This window comes from Delphinus delphis, chromosome 4 (assembly GCF_949987515.2).
Source record: "Delphinus delphis chromosome 4, mDelDel1.2, whole genome shotgun sequence".
Taxonomy (NCBI): domain Eukaryota; kingdom Metazoa; phylum Chordata; class Mammalia; order Artiodactyla; family Delphinidae; genus Delphinus; species Delphinus delphis.
This window is the reverse complement of record NC_082686.1, coordinates 6,127,101-6,149,043: the sequence shown is the minus strand read 5'-3', so window position 1 is coordinate 6,149,043 and position 21,943 is coordinate 6,127,101. Positions and strand designations below refer to the sequence as shown.

The following is a 21,943-nucleotide window of genomic DNA, read 5'->3' as shown; positions in this document are numbered from 1 at the left end:
GGAATATATGTGTATGTATAACTGATTCACTTTGTTGTAAAGCAGAAACTAACACACCATTGTAAAGCAATTATACTCCAATAAAGATGTTAAAAAAAATTTTTTAATAAAGAAAAAAGAATACAAGTCCTTTATCAGACATGAGTTTTACATGTATTTTCTCCCAGTCCATGGCTTGTCTTTTCATTCTCTTAACAGTATCTTTCAGGCTTTTCTATTTGTCAAGTTTTTCTTTCATGGATCATGCTATTGGAGTTGTATCTAAAAAGTGATCATCACACCCAAGGTCACCTAGATTTTTATTATATGTTATCTTTTAGAAATTTTATAATTTTGTGTTTTACATTTACATTAAGTTTATGAGATATTTTGAGTTAATTTTTGTGAAAAGACTGTGTCTAGATTTTTTTTTTTGCATGTGGATGTCCAGTTGTTCCACACCACTTGTTGAAAAGACAACGCTTTGTCCATTGAGTTGTCTTTGTTCCTCCATCAAACACTAGTTGAGTGTATTTGTATTGGTCTACTTCTGGGTTCCTATTCTATTCCATTGATCTATTTGTCTATTTTTTCACCAGTACGACACTGTCTTGAAAACTGGAGATTTATACTAAGTCTTAATGTATCTATCAGTCCTGCACCTTTGTTGTTCTTCAGTATCGTTAGCTATTCTGGGTCATTTTTTTCTCCAAACAAACTTCAGAATCTCTTTGCCAATATCCACAAAATAAACTTGCTGGGATTTTGACTGGAACTGTGTTGAATCTATAGATGAAGTTGGGAAGAAATATCATCTTAAAAAGATGTGAAGCACAGGAACTCTCATTCACTTTTCATCAGAATACAAAATGTAACACAACCACTATGGATAATAGTTGGGCAGTTTCTTACAGAGCTAAATATAGACTTATCATAGAGGAAAATTAAACTCATATTACTAGAAAGTAGTCAATGTGAAAAGGCCACCTACTGTTTGATCCAACTATATGACATTCTAGAGAAGTCAAAACTATGGAAACAGTAAAAAGATCAGTGGTTGCCCGTAGCTCAGGAAGAGGGAGAGAGTGATGATTAAGTACAGCAGAGGGGGCGTTTAGGACAGTGGAACTATTCTGTATGATACTATTATGGTAGATACATAACATTATGCATTTGTCTAAACCCATACAACACAGAGTGATCCCTAATGTAAACTACAGAATTTAGTTAATGATAATGTATAAAATTGGTTCATCAGTTGTAGCAAATGTACCACACTAAATCAAGATGTTATTAATAGGAAACACTTAGGGAAACAGTATATGGGAACTCGCTGTACTTACTGTGTAATTTTTTTTAAACCTGAAACACGGAAGTCTTTAAAGGAAGAGAGGGGAACAAGCAGCTAATTCCCACAACCCTAATAGCTGCCATCTACTTTAAATTCTGGTCTTGGATACTAAGCAGGTACTTTTAAATTGAGATACAACCTTTTCCTGTAACAGCTACTTCCATTAAGTGAATCATAAACGGATGATGAAAATGCCATGGAGAAACAAAACTAAAAAGATGGAACTGCAAGGAAATAGCTATTTTGTTTACTTCATTTGAGTAGGCAAAATGCAAAGTAAACATATTCTTAAAAAATGTTCCTCAAAATGTGAGCCCAATGCTATTCAAGGAGTACAGATTCCTAGGCCAATCACACTAGATCTACTCAACACGAGTCTGCTTTTTATGCTCAAAATAGACTTCTAAAAAATCACAGTAATAAAATAAACTTTTAAAATCTACTACCTGGAAACCATGCATTCTGGGAAAAAGTTTTAAATGTTTTATCTGCATTAACTCTCAAAATACTTCTGTAAACAGAGGCAGGGTTAAGAAAAAGCTAATGAAACTTAAGTTTCAGAGGTTTTCAATTTAACTTGCCTACCAAGGCCCTGTGTCTATCTGTAACTTTGAATTCTTTTTCTAAAGAACGTCCCTAAAATTATACAAGATTCAAACCCCACAAATCTTGGATCCGTCTTGCCAATTTGTTTTGTATTATCTCAAGTCACTACCTGCCCACTACTACCTTTTCATATATAGAGAAACCCAAGGCTAAGAAATGTAAAGAAATACGCCTGGGGTCACAGAAGAGTAAGTATAAGAAATGGAATCAGAAACCAGGCCAACTCTAAAACCCATACTTTTTCTACTATCAGTGCTTTCCAAACTAAAGCGTAATGGAACCAACATACACATATACACAACCGTCTCCACCCATCTGCAACACTCAGGAGAATGAATTCATACCACTGTAGGAGGTAAACTACCATAACACAAAATTATGACTTATCTTAAAAGATCAAGTAGATTTAACATTCTACATTATACTTGTGTTAATTTAAAAGTACCCCATTAATTGCAAATAAACCAAATTAAGACATAAAATCGTAAGATTAATACTACTGATCTAAAAATTAAAACTCAATCTATAATCATTCCTGATTTTTCAGAAACACTTAAGAAAATAAGAATTAGTTGCTATTTCCCTAGCATAATATATATGTATACTGTAGAAACCTAAAACAAAGCATCTTACTTATTGTGAAAATAGCAGACACATTTCCACTGACAACAGGAATATGGTCCACTATCTCACTAGTATTCAACAATGTACTGGAAGTATTAAACACTGCAATTAGACAAGAAAAATCAATTAAAAGTATAAAAATTAGAAGAGAAGTAGTAAAACTGAAAACTGTATAAATGAGAGTGTACCTGGAAAACTTCACAGAATCCAATGATAAAATTAACTCAAAAATACAGTAATGTAGCAGGGTGGAAAAAATTAAAACTTGAAGGGGGAAAAAGGCCAAAAACACGATAGAAAAATGGCCAAAAGACATGACACACAATGCACAAAGATGAAAAAGACTCTAAATATATAAAAATATGTACAACTTCACACATAAGAGAAATGTAAACTACACTGTAAATAAACCAAAGACAAAAGTACAAATATTGTGATTCCACTTAAATGAGGTACCTAAAACAGGCAAATTCATAGAGACAAAGTATAAGAGAGGTTACCAGGGGCTGGGAAGAGAAGGAAATAGGGAGAGTTCTTGTTTAATGAGTACAGAGCTGCTGTCTGGGATGATGAAAAAGTGCTAGAAATGAAGAGTAGTGATGGTTGCATACATCTGTAAATGCAGTTAATGCCACTGAACTGTATACTTAAAAACAGCTAATTGTAAATTTCATGTTACATATAATATTCTATCACATAAAAGAATAGCCAAAACATATAAAAAATAAAACTAAGATACCATCTCTCGCCAATTAATTGGCAAAAATTAGAAATTGTAACACACTGTTAGTAAACAGTAAGAAAACGGACACTCTCCTACGCCACAGGGAGGAAAGCAAGTTGGAATTCTCCTTTATGAGGAATTTTTATCAGCATCTCATAAGATGCAAACGTGTTTACCTTTGGGCCCAGCAATCCCACTTCAAGGAATGCTCCCCCCCGCAATAACATCTCCATCATTAGACAAATACATACATCTACAAGATTATTCATTGTAGCATTATTTAAAATGAAAACGCTGTAAACATCCTACATGCCCATAACCAGGAGAGTGGTTAAATAAACTGTTACAATCAGATAACTTAAATATGATGCAACTCTTTAAAAATAAATAAATAAATAAGGAAGGCACTTATGAACTGATATGAAGTGATTTTAAGAATATTTTAAGTGAAAAAACCCAAGTGCAAAAGACTATCTGTGGTATGCGAAAAAATATACATGTATCTAATTGAGTATATAGGGGAAAGAAGAAAAGAAAACACAGGAAAGATATGCCAGAAACTAGTGAGGATGGATGGGAACATTTATCGTAATTATCCTGAATCATTAAAGGTTAAAACATGCTCAATACATATAAAGAAGAAGAAAATAAATAAGAAAGGTGTTAACACAAAATCATTTAAGTGAACGGTTAGCAGCTAACATATTGGATATTAGGCAGTGTTTTAAACACTTTACATGGTTAACTAAACGAATTCTCACAACACCTCTGAGGGACATACTATTAATTACTTTTACAGATATAGGCAGAGGCACAAAAGTTTAACCAACTTGTCGAAGTAGAAGAATTTGGATTTAAATTCAAACCCTATGTTTGACTACTACCTTAATGCTTTACAGAGGAATTCAAATTGTTCATCCTTATGTAACATTTCAATCCTCAAAACATTACTGATTATATTAACCTTTAAAAACTCTTTACAGAAATACTGGTTTCCCCCCAAAAAATCAAAAAGAACAGTAACTTACATATGATTACTGTAAGTCAAGAAAAGGGTTAAGACAAAGACTTCTTAGATATGATGGCAAAAGCACAAGCAACTAAGGAAAAAACAAACTAGACTTCATCAAAATGTAAAACTTTTGTGCTTCAGTGGAAACAAGCAAAGAAGTGAAAAGACAATCCAATAAATGGGAGAACATATTTCAAAGTCATACATCTGATATAAAGGATTTGTATCCAGAATGTATAAAGAACCCTTATAGCAATAAAAAAGACAACCAAATTGAAAAATGGGCCAGAGATTTGCATAGATATTTCTCCAAAGACATACAAGTGGAAAACAGCACACGAAAACATGTTCAACATCATTAGTCATTAGGGGAATGTATCAAAACCACAGTGAGATACCATTTCACATCCACCAGGACAACTGAAATCAAAAGGACAGAACATAACAAGTGTGGACAAGGATGTGGAGAAACTGGAAACTTCATACATTACTGACTGGGAACATAAAATAATACAGCCACTTTGGAAAACAGTCTGGCAATTCCTCAAAAGGTTAAAATACAGAGTTACCATATGACCCAGCAAACTGACTCACAGATATAAACCCAAATGAATTGAAAACTTATGGCCAAACAAAACCCTGTACATTAATGATGATAAGGAACAACATCCGTAACAGTCAAAAAGTAGAAATAATACAAATATCCACCAGCTGATGAGTGGGTAAACAAATTGTGGTCTATTCATATAATGGAATATTGGGCAATGAAAAAGAATGAAGTATTCATCCATGCTATACATGGAATCAGCCTTAAACATTACATAGTAAGTGAAAAAAGCCAGTCACAAGATCATACTGTATGCTTCCATTAAATGAAATGTCCAGAATACAAAAATCCATGGGGATAGAAAGATTAGTGGTTGCCAGGGGCTTGGGTGGAGTGGGAATGGGAAGTACTTGCAAATGGGTACAGGGTTTCTTTTTAGGTGATTAAAATATTTTGAAATTAAATAGTGGTGGTGATGGTACAATTTTGTTAATATACTAAAACCACCAGATTGTACACTTACATGGTATAACAAAGCTGTTCAAAACTGTTAGAGAAATTCAAATGTGAAATTTCATCTTAATCTCTAGAGAATACTATACTTCCACAAAATTTCAAGGTAGATTCAAAGTAAAGAGTTAAGACAAATTATTCAAGATTATTTTATATATTTTAAAGTTATGAAACTCACATGTCTTACGGAGCTTGAAGATTCATTTCCAGAAGACAACTCAAACCGTCCAAGATTTCTTCTACCATAATTTGGATATTTACGCCTACATGTCCTCTGCCTAGACTGTGACATCAAAGCCACGGAATCAGACTGAAACACAAACATGCAGGTGAAAATCAACTCTTAAATAAGTACAATCTTCAATAAAGTATTTCACACTCTATCCAATCCCAAAAGGATTTAAGGCAAAAATAATAATAATAGTTCAAAAAATAAAATATTCTTGAATGGGTATTTTTGCCACATACTGTTAACCAAGATTGGTTTTTGTTACTTTTAAGATATTTAGAAAACATGGCTAAATTTAGGCACATTAGATCATCATTTCCCAAACTAAACCGTAAGTTAATTGGCTTACCATAAATTAGATAATAATAACTATAATCCAAAAAAGAAATCACTTTAAAATATATATCTTAGAAGTGAAAATATATATTCATATATTATGATGCAGTAACCAACCTTAAGGAATATATCACTGTGTGAATACACAGGTATAGAGAAATATCTGAAATGATCCTCAAATATCAATCCTAGTTATTTCCAGGTTTTAACTTTTTGGATGATTTGTTGTCAGTACTTTCAGTTGTGCTTGAATTTTTTAAATATCTTTTTTTTAATTAAAACAAAATAATTAAATAATCTTTTAAAATCAGCCAAATAAAATAGCTAGATTGAAACGGCGGGGGGGGGGGGGGGGGGGGCGGGGGAGTGCACATGCTATTCCTCCAACACCAAAGTCACGTATGCGAGATCACTCAGTGAAAGTACATATTCCCAGAACTGATATACAAATCAATTTTCACGTTAGTGCCATCTGTTTGATAATCATTGAGATGTTTTATCATTTCAACATATCCTGAACAATATACCCTGGCTGATTTTAATACAACTCTTCTTTCCTTAATTTGTCAGTACTTTTTTTGTTAGGGCAAAAACTCCTATTAATGAATTTCATGACTAATAATATGTAAATTCAGATGGACCAAAACTACCACTAAGAAGAACAAGAAAATCTGTCAAAATATGTATTTTTTTAAAAAACGGTTTGAGGGCCCTATATACCTAACAAGGCTATGAAGATTTACAGGACCAATACACAAAAAAGGATACAAGCAATAAAAAAGAACCCTAGAATTTCACTCTGGAAGAGGAAGCTGAAAGGTTTAGCAGGTAAGCAAAAAACTGACAGACTAAACTCTTGAGTTATGCTAACAAAAATTACAATTCGGAGTCTCCCATGTATAGGCAAACACCTCAAGCTTCAGCTGTTAGCCCAAAGAGCTATAATCTAGACCTATAGGTAAACTACAGATAAACAGTAATCCCAAGGAACTAAAAGCCCATCCTTGTCTGGGTGAAGGTGATACAGGCTTGAGAGTGGCCTTAGTAGCCTACCAGAAGCAAATTAAAACCTTCTCTGGAGAAGAAATGCCATCCTAGGCTTCAAACCATCTCTAACATCTAACATTCAATCAAAAATACAGGCAACAAAGAAAATGTGATTGTAATAAAATGAGAAAAAAATCAACACAGAATGCAAAGAGATTAACAGGGGAACAAGATAATGAAATAACCAGAAATGGGTTTTTTAAATAACCAGGGCTGATTTTCAAGGAATTAAAATAAAGAGAACTTCAGCAGAAAACTAAAAACTCTGGAAAATTCTGAATAGAAAAATACAATAACTAAAACTAAGAACGCAAGGTTATTAGCAGGATACACACAGCTGAAGAGAACTGAGTGGAATATATTCGGTCAGAAAAAAATTCAGAACAGCAAGAAACAGCCTAAAAACAAAAAAGACAGAAAATAGGGCTTCCCTGGCGGCGCCGTGGTTAAGAATCTGCCTGCCAATTCAAGGGACACGGCTTCGAGCCCTGGTCCAGGAAGATCCCACATGCCACGGAGCAACTAAGCCCATGAGCCACAACTACTGAGACTGTGCTCTAGAGCCCGCAAGCCACAACTACTGAGCCCGTGTGCCACAACTACTGAAGCCCGCACACCTAGAGCCTGTGCTCCGCAACAAGAGAAGCCACTGCAATGAGAGGCCCGTGCACCGCAACAAAGAGTAGCCCCCGCTCACCGCAACTAGAGAAAGCAGCGCACAGCAACGAAGAACCACAGCAGCCAAAAATAAATAAAATAAATTAATTTTTTTTAAAAAAAAGGCAAAAGGGAAAGACAGTAAGTAAAGTATAAAAACATGTACTATGCAAATGCTAGCCAAAAGAAAGCTAGCATAGCTACATTCATATACAAGAATTTGAAGAATAAAGCATTACTAGAGATAAGTTCATAATGGTAAAAGGTTCAATTCAGTAGGAAAAAGGGAAATTCTAAATTTGTACACACCAAATAACATAGCTTCAAACTACACAAAGCAAAGTAAGTAGAAACAAAGAAATCTACAAACATAGTGAGACTTTAATACTTATCTCACTATAAGCAAGAGTGCAATCGTTTTGAAACCACATGTGGTATTAACTACTAAAGTTGAATATACACATATCCTATGCTCCAATAATTTCACTCCAGTACATATACTCAAAAGAAATACAGGCGGGGCTTCCCTGGTGGCACAGTGATTGAGAGTACGCCTGCCAATGCAGGGGACACGGGTTCGTGCCCCGGTCCGGGAAGATCCCACATGCCGCGGAGCGGCTGGGCCCGTGAGCCATGGCCGCTGTGCCTGTGCGTCTGGAGCCTGTGCTCCACAATGGGAGAGGCCACAACAGTGAGAGGCCCGCGTACCGCAAAAAAAAAAGTAATAAAAAAAAGAAATACAGACAGATACCAAGAAATATGTACAAAATGTTGAAAGCAATATTGTTCCTAACATACTATTCCTAATTCATATTCCTAATATGAAAACAACCCAAATGTCCTTTAAGAATAAACAGCAACATTCTCATTAAGGAATACTATCCAACAGTGAAAACAAATGAACTTCAACTACTCACAACAAAGACAGATCTCACAAGGGCAAATGCAAGCCAGATACAAAAGATTACATATACATACTGTATGACATTTAGATCAGTGTTTCTTATCCTTTTTTTTTCTTTTTTTTTTCTTTTTTTTTGCGGTACGCGGGCCTCTCACTGTTGTGGCCTCTCCCATTGCAGAGCACAGGCTCCGGACGCGCAGGCTCAGCGGCCATGGCTCACGGGCCTAGTTGCTCCGCGGCAATGTGGGATCTTCCCGGACCGGGGCACGAACCCGTGTCCCCTGCATCGGCAGGCGGACTCCCAACCACTGTGCCACCAGGGAAGCCCTTCTTACCCTTTTTTTAACATTACCACTACCCTATAGGAAACTTGACTTTCTCCTAATTGGCTCCCTCGAATTGTAATACCACAGACAATACATACAGTATGTAAACACTTATGTAGTATATCTGTACTTTGTACATCAACAGATTAAGTATAAGGCTTAGCCTTCTTATCCAATACAGGGTTTAAAATAGATAACATTTTTAAGACAAAAGCTAAATTGAAATTTTTAAAGCTCTCTGCATTTAACTTTATAACTTTCTTGAATAACTTTTGATGTATTTAATTACAGATTGTATCAAATTACATATCCAAATTAGAAATTTCTGAATACATAACAGCAATCAAATGTTTAAAAATCTTTCAAAATTTTTCCAGCAAAAATAAAACAAATGAAAAAATTTCTTAAAAATTTTAGTAAATTTAACTTTGAAGGCTTTTCACCATGAGAAAATATTCTAACTATAGCTGAAGATAGTCAACATTTTTTTCTTTTCAGTAGTTGATGTAATAGATTTGAATTATTTTTAAATTAAATAAGATAGAAACTATTTTTATTTAATTCTCAAAGCCCAAGTCATAAGCAAAAACACCATGCATCAAGGCAGTTAATGTGGCAGACAGGCATGCACAGGCCATTTCTCACAATATGGCTACAAAATTGAATGACCAATTGGGAGAATATCTTGCAAACACAACCATTTTCACCATAGTTTTGTAGCACTGATCGTGCATACATTTTGTATAAATTCCATTAATTTGTTAATACTTCACATATCATGGTCAAGAAATTAAACACTAAGGAATAAGATTTTCTCAGGTAGGGTTGGGCTTTGTCGCAAACCATTGTGACATCTAAGATTTTTTATAAATGCATGATTTGGAAAACATCAGAAACAGACAAAGCTAACCAGCATCTTTAAAAGTCAAACAGTTGGTTACCTGCAGGAGAAAGGAGAGAGTAGTGATTGGGAATGGATACAAAATGCTTTTGATGGGCTGGCAATGTTCTAGGGGTTGTTAGACAATAACATTTTGTTTTTAGGCCGTGCCGTGAGGCATGTGGGATCTTAGTTCCCCGGCCAGGGATCAAAGCCGTGCCACCTGCATTGGGAGCTCAAGGTCTTAACCACTGGACCGCCAGGGAAATCCCAACAATAATTTTCTAGAATCCTTCATCACTGTTAGGCATCAGGCTACTTCCTGCAAGTTTCAAGCCACTTTTCCTAACACCTGTACAACTTTACGTCTACTACTTTAAATCCCAAACAGAAGACTAATATTACTAATATTCTCAGTGATCAAAAAGAAAACTATAAATTTCAGTTTAATTTCTAATTTGTTTATTCCTAAGGAAATGGAATTTAGGTTACCTTTTGTGAAAGATGGAGAGTCTTCCTCTTTCTTCCAATTATATAAAGATTTCTTTCTTCTTCACCTTTCTCTATTCTGAAGTCTTCCAACTTCCTACAAATTTAAGTACCCAGTTATATTAATTGCTGATAAATAAAGGATATATAGAGAAAAAAACTAATCATTATGATTCTGGGAATCATAACTTAAGTATTTTTTTAATTAATACAGAAAATTCCTAAACTTATAACAAAACTTAAGGCAAACTACACTTTTCTAGAAATTTAATATAACCCAAATCTCAGAGGCAGCTAGTAGGTCCTATTTTTCGTATTTAACACAGAAATATTCATTCATTTGTATTTTAATTGGCCCTATGAGGACCAACTCAAACAGAATCTCTCGTGTTAGCTACTCAGAATGTACCTATGATTTTCCAAGATTGCAAATCCATTCTCTAAAGGATTCTACTGTATCACTCAGCATCTCCTTCATAAAAACTCAAATGTATTTTAGAATAGAGTTCTAGAAAGAGCTATGCTCTTCTTTGGGAAAATTATACTGCAGCGGCTAGCTGACTCACAAAATCCATTCTTCTTTCTTCCTTAGAAGCAAAATCTCAATTTTCATCTAGGCTCTTTGCTGCTCTAAATAGAGACTGTATTACCTTGCCTCCTCTGTAGCTAAGTGTGGCCATATGAGGACATTCTGGTCAATGAGTTATGAGGAGACATGTCATGTGGGACCATTAAGTCTGCTTAAATGAAATCCCTTCAACTAGAAATGTCCTTTTTGCCGCCGGGGAAAATGCTGGGGAACCATGATTCTAGCCTTAAACTACTTCCAGTCTTCCTTTATGTTAACAAAATAAATGCTCGTTTAAGGAACTATTCTTCAGGACTTTCACTCCTGATACCTATTTGCTTCCCTTGATTTTGACAACAAAAAGTATCCTAAAATGACACTTTCAGTTCTGATGAGCATGCAACTCAGACATAATTTTAAGGCTTAATTATAGAATGCTGCATACACGACAGTGATTTTCTGTATTTCTCATCCCAATTCCAGATTTTGCTTTTCATTAGTTTATCATATACTTATAAATATCCTTAAGTTCACTGTATGAAATATAAGTATTATCCAATATTACTCCACCAATCAACTGACTCTTCTGGCTAAACACATGAAAACTTTTACAAAATTATCTTCAAGGTATTAGTTATTGTGAGACACAAACATGACAGAATACTGAAACATTTTAGATATCAATGAAAAACAGTATTTGCTGCCTCCATTCTGATAACTTGAAAATCAGTACATCACAATTCAGTACAAGGAAAACCCTACGATCCACACTATACTTATGAAATATCATTTCTCACTAAAAGAAAATAGGGCTGCTTAAGAGAAAAGACTAATCCTAAGTCTAGGTCAAGAAATTTACAAGAAGAACCTATAACACCCTGCCACGCCTGACAGCAAAGATGCTACACAAGGCTACTATATCATTTCAAAAGGACTCAGGAGCCAACCTGAAGAAGCTCCTCCTGGCCAGAGATAAAAAAAATTTAAACATTAACAAGGACATTAGAAATAAGCTAAATCACAGCAGTGTAATTAATACAGTGAACAACACAAACACACAAATTGGCCACTGCGGGAGAATATAAAGGAATAAATCTTTATTTTGAAGGTAAATAAAGCAAAATGAGCAGGCAGCTATCCTGTTTTTTATACAGAAACTTGTTTATTATATACAAACTTTACTACTGGATAATCAAATAGTAGATGTGGGTAAATTTTTATTTGGAAGTAGCCAAGATAATAAAGACTTCAGAGCTGAAATATCACTATTTATAATCCCTAATGAATTAATGAACCTGGGCAGTGAGTATCAGTTCCTGCTAGCATCACAAAAAAAAGAAAAGAAAAGAAATAAAGAAAAAGATATTATGTGCCTTCTGATGGAATTTTACCACTTACGAAATACTCTTGCAAAAAACTAAAAATATGACATTTGGAACAACTGGAAATTTAAACACTGGCTATTTGGTTCTACTGAGGAATTGTTTGTTTTTTAAGATATGACAATGGCATTATAGTTATATTTTAAGACAATTCCTTATCCTTAGAAATTACATACGAACATACTTTTAGACAAAATGATATTAATGTCTGGAATATCTTTCAAAATAATACTGAAGGGAGAACAGGGGGTGTTTGTATAGATGAAACAAGATTGGTTATGGAGTTAGAGAACAATTTTGACATCTTCCTACCACAATTAAAATACATCCCAACCCATTACTAAAATATATGTATATGATTATTTATACCACTAATGATTAAAATGTGTAAATAACCATATAGATATATTTTCACAGATATAAACAATATTAATAGATATCCTAAAACAAACCTAAATATGCCTAGTGGTACCTCTGGTACAACCACTCTTCGCTTCCAGGCCTGCAGGTCACGCTCTGTAGCCATCTGACTACGTGGAGCATTCTGGTGCATCTGACGAACACCTTCCACTTGACCACTACGACGCAGACCAATATTTGGAGGGGACTGGATGTCTAAGCTTAGTCTTCTAAAACCTAGGGAAAAATTGTCAAGAATGATTACAAAACAAACTTCAATCTAATATGCATATACATTCCTCCTACTAAGACACAAACCAAAAAAAAAAAAGATCTACTGAAAAAACTTTGGAAAAAACAATCTTAATGTGACTGAGATCAAAATGTAGGCTACATGGGGACTTCCCTGGTAGCGCAGCGGTTAAGAATCCGCCTGCCAGTGCAGGGGACAGGTTCAAGCCCTGGCGCGGGAAGATCCCACATGCCGAGGAGCAACTGAGCCTGTGCGCCACAACGACTGAGCCTGCGCTCTAGAGCCCGTGAGCCACAACTACTGAAGCCCGCACACCTAGAGCCTGTGCTCTACAACAAGAGAAGCCATCGCAATGAGAGGCCCATGCACTGCAATGAAGAGTAGCCCCTGCTCACCACAACTAGAGAAAGCCCGCGCACAGCAACGAAGACCCAACGCAGCCAAAATAAATTTAAACAGATCTCTTTAAAAAATGTAGACTACAAACACTAACATAACTATTAAGCTCAATTTCCATTTTTATTAGACTTTCTGAAATTTAATGTACAAGCATTTTCTATAATAATGTTATATTTGCAGCCCTAAAAACCTCGCCTTCCTCAAAACTGCAAACTAAAAACACATCTTTCTGGAAAAATTAGCACTGCAAATAGATGCCTCAAACTGTGGTGGCTTTATAATAAGAGCTCTAACAAAAAACATTATTTATGACCTAAAGAGATAATCTAAGCCACTCAAGCAAGCAAGTTGCCAGAGCCCATTATTAAAAATTCACAAAAATGCAAAGTGGGGAAATGCTGGCAGCACCTGAATTGGAGCTAGAAGAGTGGGTAACAGGGCAATGCAGACCACATCAAGCCCTAAGCCTATGCAGAGCTGATCAGGTAGACACAGGAGGCAGGGCAACCTCCCAAGAGCTGGAAGTCACAAAGGATGGAGACCATCCTGGGGGGATGTGGAGGGAATCCCAGGCAAAGTACTTGTTTTCTTGAACCACAGGGTGAAGGGGATCCTGCTACTAAGGCAACAAAAAAAACCGGGGGCTATATCCTTTCCTACGGGAGGCTATTAAATTTTACTCCAAATACACCAGCTCTCCGTGCTTAGGGTAAAACTCAAATATGAATGAACAAACCTCTGCATTCTTCTATGTACAACATTCTGTTCACCAATCAAATGTGAACCAATTTGCCCTGCACAACATATTATACTCCATCTATTAAAAATGACATTAAATGCCCCTGCTATTAATCCAAAATTTGTATTAAAATATATTGATGTTTAAGAAACACTTTTTGAATTGAGAACTAAAAATAAGTTCTAAATTTTATGTGTGTGTGTGTCTGCAATGGGTCTTCGTCGCAGTGCATGGGCTTTCTCTAGTTGCAGCAAGTGGGGGCTACTCTTCATTGCGGTGGGCAGACTTCTCATTGCCGTGGCTTCTCTTGTTGCGGAGCTCGGGCTCTAGGCACATGGGCTTCAGTAGTTGTGGCATGTGGGCGCCGTAGTTGTGGCTGGTGGGCTATAGAGCGCAGGCTCAGTAGTTGTGGCGCATGGGCTTAGCTGCTTTGTGGCATGTGTGATCTTCCCGGACCAGGGCTCGAACCCATGTCCCCTATGTTGGCAGGCAGATTCTTAACCACTGTGCCACCAGGGAAGCCCTAAATTCTAAATTTGACTGCCCAAGTCATAGTATTATTCTCCAACAGTCTGAAGAAAATATATGTATCACAACATTACTTGTAATAGCAAGCATGAAAAATAACTTAAGTGGCCATAAACAGATTAATTACAAAGACTGGTTATTCCACACAGTGGAGTCCTATGAAGCTATAAAAAGTAATGAAGACAAGCTCTGTGAATGGAAAGAGAGTGATTTCTAGAATATGCTGTTAAGGGAAAAAAGCAAGGTGCAGAAAAATGCATACATATCTTGTGCCTCATGCTCTGATGCGCTGAGAAGAACACAGCAACTATGCAGTATTCTTACCTAACATGTTTAACCTGAATCCAATTTTGAGATAATCAGACAAATTCAAATTGAGGGAAATTCTGTGAAACAACAGGCCTGAACTCTTCAAAAGTACCAGTGCCATGAGGGAACTGTTCTAAATTAAAAGAGACTCAATAATTAAACACATGGACCAAGGCTTGATTAAACCCTAAAATTTTAAAAAGCCATGAAGGACAATTTTGGGACAAGTGGGGAAATGTAAAGATTGTACATCAGAGAGCAGTACTGTATAGTCTGTACATTGTGTAGTACTGTAAAGTCTGTTGACTGTGACCATTGTATTATGATCATATAAAAGAATGTTCCAGTTCTTGGAAGATATAGAATGAAGCCTAAGGGATAAAGTTCACATCTTACTCTAGAATTTAGGAAAAAAACATACCTGAGAGAGAGAAATTCTTTCAAGTGTATATGAGACCCATACAAGACTGTTAATAGCATTTCTGTTTGAGATTAGCAAAATCTCAAAACTACCCAAAAGCCCATCAAGAGAATGAATTAATAAAATCAGATATACAACAGAGTACACAATAGTCAAAATTAATCCAATGTGACAACTGAGCAATCTTAAAAATACAGCACTATGTGAAAAAAATTAAGTCGCTTTATAAACCTTTTATAAACCTTTTGATAAAGTTAACCTTTATAAACCTTTGGATAAAGTTTAAAAACAAATGCTTTTTATTCATACATTTAAGAGTGTCAAATCTATTTTTTAAAAGGCAAAGAATCAACATGAGATTCAGAATAGTTGTTATCTTGGGATAGGGAAACAGGACAGGACCACATAAAAAGATGTAGATTATTATCATGATTTAAAACAAATAAAAGAGGAGCATGTGTAAATGAAAAATAAGAGTATGTCAATGGGCTTCCCTGGTGGCGCAGTGGCTGAGAGTCCGCCTGCCGATGCAGGGGACGCGGGTTCGTGCCCCGGTCCCGGAAGATCCCACATGCCGTGGAGCGGCTGGGCCCATGAGCCATGGCCGCTGAGCCTGCGCGTCCAGAGCCTGTGCTCCACAACAGGAGAGGCCAAGACAGTGAGAGGCCCGCGTACATCAAAAAAAAAAAAAAAAAAAAAAGAGTATGTGAAGAACAAAGTTTTGATAGACCCAATTCTGTGCTGCTAGAATCCAAAACAGTTAAATGTATAAAAGAAGTAAGACTTAAAGTACAAGGCACTAATTTTAAAGTCATATTTTAAAAAGAAAAAAATGAAACTTGTAGACCTAACAGTCGCTGCAAATAAAGATCTAAAGCACTGCGAGTTCCCTGGCGGACCAGTGATTACGACTCCCTACTTTCATTGCCAAGGGCCTGGGTTCGATCCCTGGTTGGGGAACTACACAAGCTGGGATTTCCTGGTGGCACAATGGTTAAGAATCCACCTGCTAATGCAGAGGACATGGGTTCGATGCCTGGTCCGGGAAGATCCCACATGCCACAGAGCAACTAGGTCTGTGCGCCACAACTACTGAGCCTGCGCTCTCGAGCCCGTGAGCCACAACTACTGAGCCCACGCGCCCAGAGCCCATGCTCCACAAGAGAAGTCACCACAATGAGAAGCCTGCGCACCACAACAAAGAGTAGCCCCCACTCACCGCAACTAGAGAAAGCCTGCGCACAGCAATGAATACCCAACGCAGCCAAAAAGAAATTAAAAACAAACAAAAAAGATCCCACAAGCCATGCAGTCAAAATAAAAAACAAATAATAATAAAAAAATCTAAAGCCCAGTTACGAGGCAGATTAGATGAAAGGAAGATCAAGAGTGAAAGGGCAGGGCTTCACTGGTGGCGCAGTGGTTGAGAGTATGCCTGCCAATGCAGGAGACATGGGTTCGTGCCCCGGTCCAGGAAGATCCCACATGCCGCGGAGCGGCTAGGCCTGTGAGCCATGGCCGCTGAGCCTGCACGTCCGGAGCCTGTGCTCCGCAACGGGAGAGGCCACAACAGTGAGAGGCCCGCGTACCGCAAAAAAAAAAAAAAAAGAGTGAAAGGGCAGAAAGAGCTGAAGAAACTGTTCAGAACACAGCACTGAGCGATAAAGAGACAGGAAATTTTATAGCATTTTACAGCCTCTCAAATCTTCTCTTATCTTCCACAAGGTTTTAGCTTTTCTAGAGTAAGTTTTCAGTTGCATAACAATTGCCCATCTCTTCTAGATTATTTCCACTAACATAATTATTACCACATTCCAATATCAAGTACTTTGCCCTGAAAACTCACTTCAAGCTTTCTGATTCAGTAAGAAACGTTAGGGCTCTACTCAATTCAGTTTTTTAAGGATTATAAAGGAAAGGAAATCTAGTGTTTCCTTTAGAAAACACTTTGTTCTTTACTCTTATTTAATGTAATTTTGTAAATACTCTTATTTTAGAGCAAAAAGATTTCAATAGCCTTTCATAGTACTTGAAATTCAAATGTCCATTTGTTAGCCCATCAACCTTACACCTAATAAAGCTACCTCCAGACTACTACTCAAGTTGTAAGCGTACATTGCTTAAGGCTTTTTACACTGCATGTAGGGGACAATGACTTCATTTATTCTTCAATTTCAATCCAGCCATATTAAGGCAAAATACCTCTCATATATTTATTACCTCTTCGGGGTGTTTCTTCCCCATTTGAAAGTCCACTTTGAACAGCATCTTGACCTGCTCCCATTCTCTGATCTTGCTGCTGCTGCAACTGTCTTATCATTCCATCAAGAACACTGGATTCTGGGCTTCGTTCACCATTGTCATTGGTTTGTAGGCTTATAATTTGTTCAATTACCTCTCCATCACCTGCAAATTCAATGAATGAATATGAAATCATAATACATATGAAGAGGAAAACACTTTCAATAGGCTACAATTAAAATTACATTAGCAATTGTCAGAATTCTTGTTTTCCAAAAATAATCAATTAAAGATATCCTTTATATTCATAACTAATTAAGTCACAGAAAAAAATTCAAAACAAACTTTAGGGTACTAAGTACCACAAAAACCTCAACAGAGGTTCTGAAATCCTTAGCAGTGAGCACCTGGAAACACACTTGAGTGAAAGTGAAAGTCTTGTTTTTCTGTTTCACATTAACGCCCCTCATTTATACAAGTATTTCATTAAAATCTTATCTCTCAAGGTCTCTCTGACTATAACAACCAATAATGTGCGATTTCTGATGTAGAGAAAAGCAGTGGCATTTCTCTGTCTTATGAAATAAAAAAAAGTAACACCTTTTAGGCCTTCAACAAATGACCACTCCCAACTCCAGCTCTCTCCCACCCCAAGTATGCACAGTTGAGGGAGGCAGTTTCCACATGCCTCTCCCACCAAGCTTAAGTCACTCTTTCAAATAAGCTTTAAGCATAGCCATAATCTTCCACGTACAAAATCAGATATTTTTAAGTGTCTTTGCTTCTTTATTTTTCAAATAATACATTTTCAGAGATATTTAATAGGTTCAGTTAGTGTTCATGGATAAAAAGTGTTAGATGGTTGTGGGGTCTTGAAATTTACCTAAACATTGACATTTTCATGCAATCAACTCGTTACATATCCTCCCACCATAAAACGCATCTTCTTTGAACATAATAAATAACATGGACCACCCCCCCACCAGTTTATAAGCAGAACCTTAACAAATTGAAATTAATAGGGTATTAGGCAAAAAGAATGCAAAGATATACTTCCATCCATAGTAACATGTCAGAAACTGAAAAATGTCATATACTATTTCAGGGGGAAAAATACTTCTATTCTACTAATCTACTTTTAGATCCCTTAAATCTTATTGATGACATCTCCATTTTACTGTGGAAATCAATGAAGAATTTAGAAGAGCTAAACAAAATCCACGGAAATTTTTTGACCACTGTCAAAAAATGAACTAAGACAGCAAGAAGTGGAAGGATAACAAGGGACTTCCCTGGTGGCACAGTGGTTTAGAATCCGCCTGCCAATGCAGGGGACACAGGGTCAAGCCCTGGTCCGGGAAGATCCCACATGCCATGGAGCAACTAAGGCTGTGCACCACAACTACTGAGCCTGTGCTCTACAGCCCACGAGCCACAACTCCTGAGCCCACGTGCCAGAACTACTGAAGCCCATGTGCCTAGAGCCCATGCTCTGCAACAAGAGAAGCCATCGCAATGAGAAGCCCTTGCACAACAACAAAGAGTAGCCCCCACCTGCTACAACTAGAGAAAGCCCGCACACAGCAGCGAAGACCCAACACAGCCAAACATAAATAAAAATAAATAAATGTATATTTTTTAAAATTTCGTAAAAGGATGAAAAGACTTTAATTAGGACTAGGAATAACATAACATCCCTAAGATCACAACATAGAACCAAAGGGAAAACAGCAGAAAAGGAGACTTCTAATCCTCTCCCCTCCCCAAAAAACCCTATGTAACTTTTCTTTCGCAGCACTGAATTTAAACGTAACTTGGGAAATATCAAGAATGATACCTGTTTCTACTTGGCATAATGCAGTCACCATTCAAATACTAAAGAAGGGTTCTACACATAAAGGCTTAAGTACTACAGTGCCCTTCCACTATAAACTACTACAACACTGGAAAAAATATATATGAAAGAAGGGCTTTCAGATATTGGATACCAGCACAGGACTGTGATCCCTGAGAGAAGACAATGGAGCCCAATCTTTTGATTGCTCCAGGTAACAGCCTGGAGGCAATCTCCAAACTACAGAACAAGGAGAGGGAACCCAAGTACCATCCAGAGGTCACAATGAGTTGAGAGACAGAGGTCAGAGTTTGAGAGCAGGGGAAAGACTAAAATATGCAAGGCTGAATATCAGAGAGGACTGGATTGCACAGAAAGCTCAGAGGTACACAATGAGGAATCGATTCTTTGGCTAAATAATATGTGCACACATTGGTTAAAACTCCACCATGCTGGGGAATAAAACATGAAAAAGCCAAGCCATTTTTTAATGCCAAAAAATTGCCAGAACTCTCACAGGGCTGGCAATAGTACACGTTCCCACTCGTCAGTACAGAGACTTCAGACACAAACAAGAACTGTTTTAAGCATATTTCCAATTTTAACACTCAGAATATTTTAAAATGTGTGTTCAAATCAGTGGAGAATACAATGACCGCTAGCAGTTTGGTGCCACGGCCTTGATTTGTGCTCAGGTACCAAATGTTTCACCCACCACTACTTCTGTTTCATCAGTGCAAATGTCAAAGGTAAATAATAGTTTCATATTATTATGAAGATAGTCATAACCTCGAAGACCCCATAAAAGGTCATGGATAAAACCATGGGTCTGCAAACTACACAGTGACAATTTAGGCCCTAGAACAACCATTAAAAATAAGTAAGACTAACAGGTATTGCTAATAAAACATTAGTGGCAATAATGATAAAACACTAAAAAATAAGCAACTTCAAAAAAGTTTGGAAAAAAAGGAGAAACGGCACAAAGAACAGAAAGGATAGACAAAACAAGTAGCATTATGTAGAGCTTTAAGCCTGACTACGCTAATAATTATATTAAATGTAAATGGTCTACACAGTCCAATTAAAGGACAGGTTGTCAGACTAGATTGCTGCCTGCAAGAAATCTGTTTTAATATAAAGACATATTGGTTAGAAGAATTGAAAAGATACAACATGATAACACTAATTTTAAAAAGTTGGATTATTTACTTTAATATGAAACGAAGTTAATAGTCTTCAAAACAAGAAATACTCCTGAGGATAAAGAGGGACATTTCATAATGATGAAAGAATTAATTCAGGGCTTCCCTGGGGGCACAGTAGTTGGGAATCCACCTGCCAATGCAGGGGACATGGGTTCGAGCCCTGGTCCGCGAAGATCCCATATACCGCAGAGCAGCTAAGCCCGCGGGTCACAACTACTGAGCCTGTACTCTAGAGCCTGCGAGCCACAACTACTGAAGCCCACGTGCCACAACTACTGAAGCCCGTGTGCCACAACTACTAAAGCCCGCGCACCTAGAGCCCATGCTCCGCAACAAGAGAAGCTACCGCAATGAGAAGCCCGCGCACCAGAACTAGAGGAAGCCCATGCACAGCGAGGACCCAACGCAGCCAAAAATAAATAAAATTGTAAAAAAAAAGAGTTCACCAGGAGCACAATCTGAAATGTGTAGGTATATAATAACAGAATTTTAAAATACATACAGAGAAAATTGAGAGAACTGAAGGAAAAAATAAGACAAATTCACAGGATAGTTGGATATTTCAGCACTCCTTAAAACAGCTACAAAATGGAAAAAAGACTAATGGTTTTCAGCTACTAGTGAATAGATAAATGATGGTATATCCATACAATGCTGCACTATCAATAAACAGGAAAAAAACAACTGATACCTGCAACAGGAATCTCAAAAGAACCATGTTAAGTTAAAGAAGCCAGACACAAAAGACTACATATTGTATGATTTCATTTATACAAAATTCCTTAAAAAGGAAAAATCAAAGTGACAAAATAAAACAGTCATTACAAAGGGCCAGGAGAAGGGAGAGGACTAATTCCAAACAGGCCCAAGAGAACTTTTGGGGGCAATGGAAATGTTCTGTATCTTGATTGTGGTGGTGGTTTACATGACTGTTTAACATTTCTCAACTCATATGAATTGTAGACTTAAAAGTGGTAAATTCTGTTGTATATAAAGTACACTTCAATCAAACTAATAAAAAAATTTGAAAGAGTAAACATATAGTGATTTACATTAATCTTTAACCTTAAGGTGATTTAGTTTCAGTAAATTAATCCTCATCCAAACAAAATAGAAGCATCTTTTTTCTTCATTTAATAATATTAGGGCTTCCCTGGTGGCACAGTGGTTGAGAGTCCGCCTGCTGATGCAGGGGACACAGGTTCGTGCCCGAGTCCGGGAAGATCCCACATGCCACGGAGCAGCTAGGCCCGTGAGTCATGGCCGCTGAGCCTGCGTGTCCAGAGCCTGTGCTCCGCAACGGGAGAGGCCACAACAATGAGAGGCCCGCGTACCACAAAAAATTTTAAAAAATAAAAATAAATAAAAAATAGCATTTAATAATATTAGGGAAAAACATTACACTGCCATGAACAAATACAAAAGCAAACAAAACAAA

General features: G+C 36.9%; 1 protein-coding gene across 1 annotated transcript in view; it reads right to left on the bottom strand.

Moving 5' to 3' along the window:
* The window catches only part of BRWD1 (bromodomain and WD repeat domain containing 1), a 115,515-nt gene that overhangs the window by 40,484 nt on the left and 53,088 nt on the right, over positions 1 to 21,943 (bottom strand). The window contains exons 18-21 of the mRNA XM_060010294.1: positions 17,443 to 17,628; positions 12,627 to 12,810; positions 10,228 to 10,321; positions 5,535 to 5,666 (exon numbers count right to left, since the gene is read on the bottom strand). Coding sequence (XP_059866277.1) covers positions 5,535 to 5,666; positions 10,228 to 10,321; positions 12,627 to 12,810; positions 17,443 to 17,628 — 596 coding nt within the window. The remainder of the gene's footprint in view (positions 1 to 5,534; positions 5,667 to 10,227; positions 10,322 to 12,626; positions 12,811 to 17,442; positions 17,629 to 21,943) is intronic.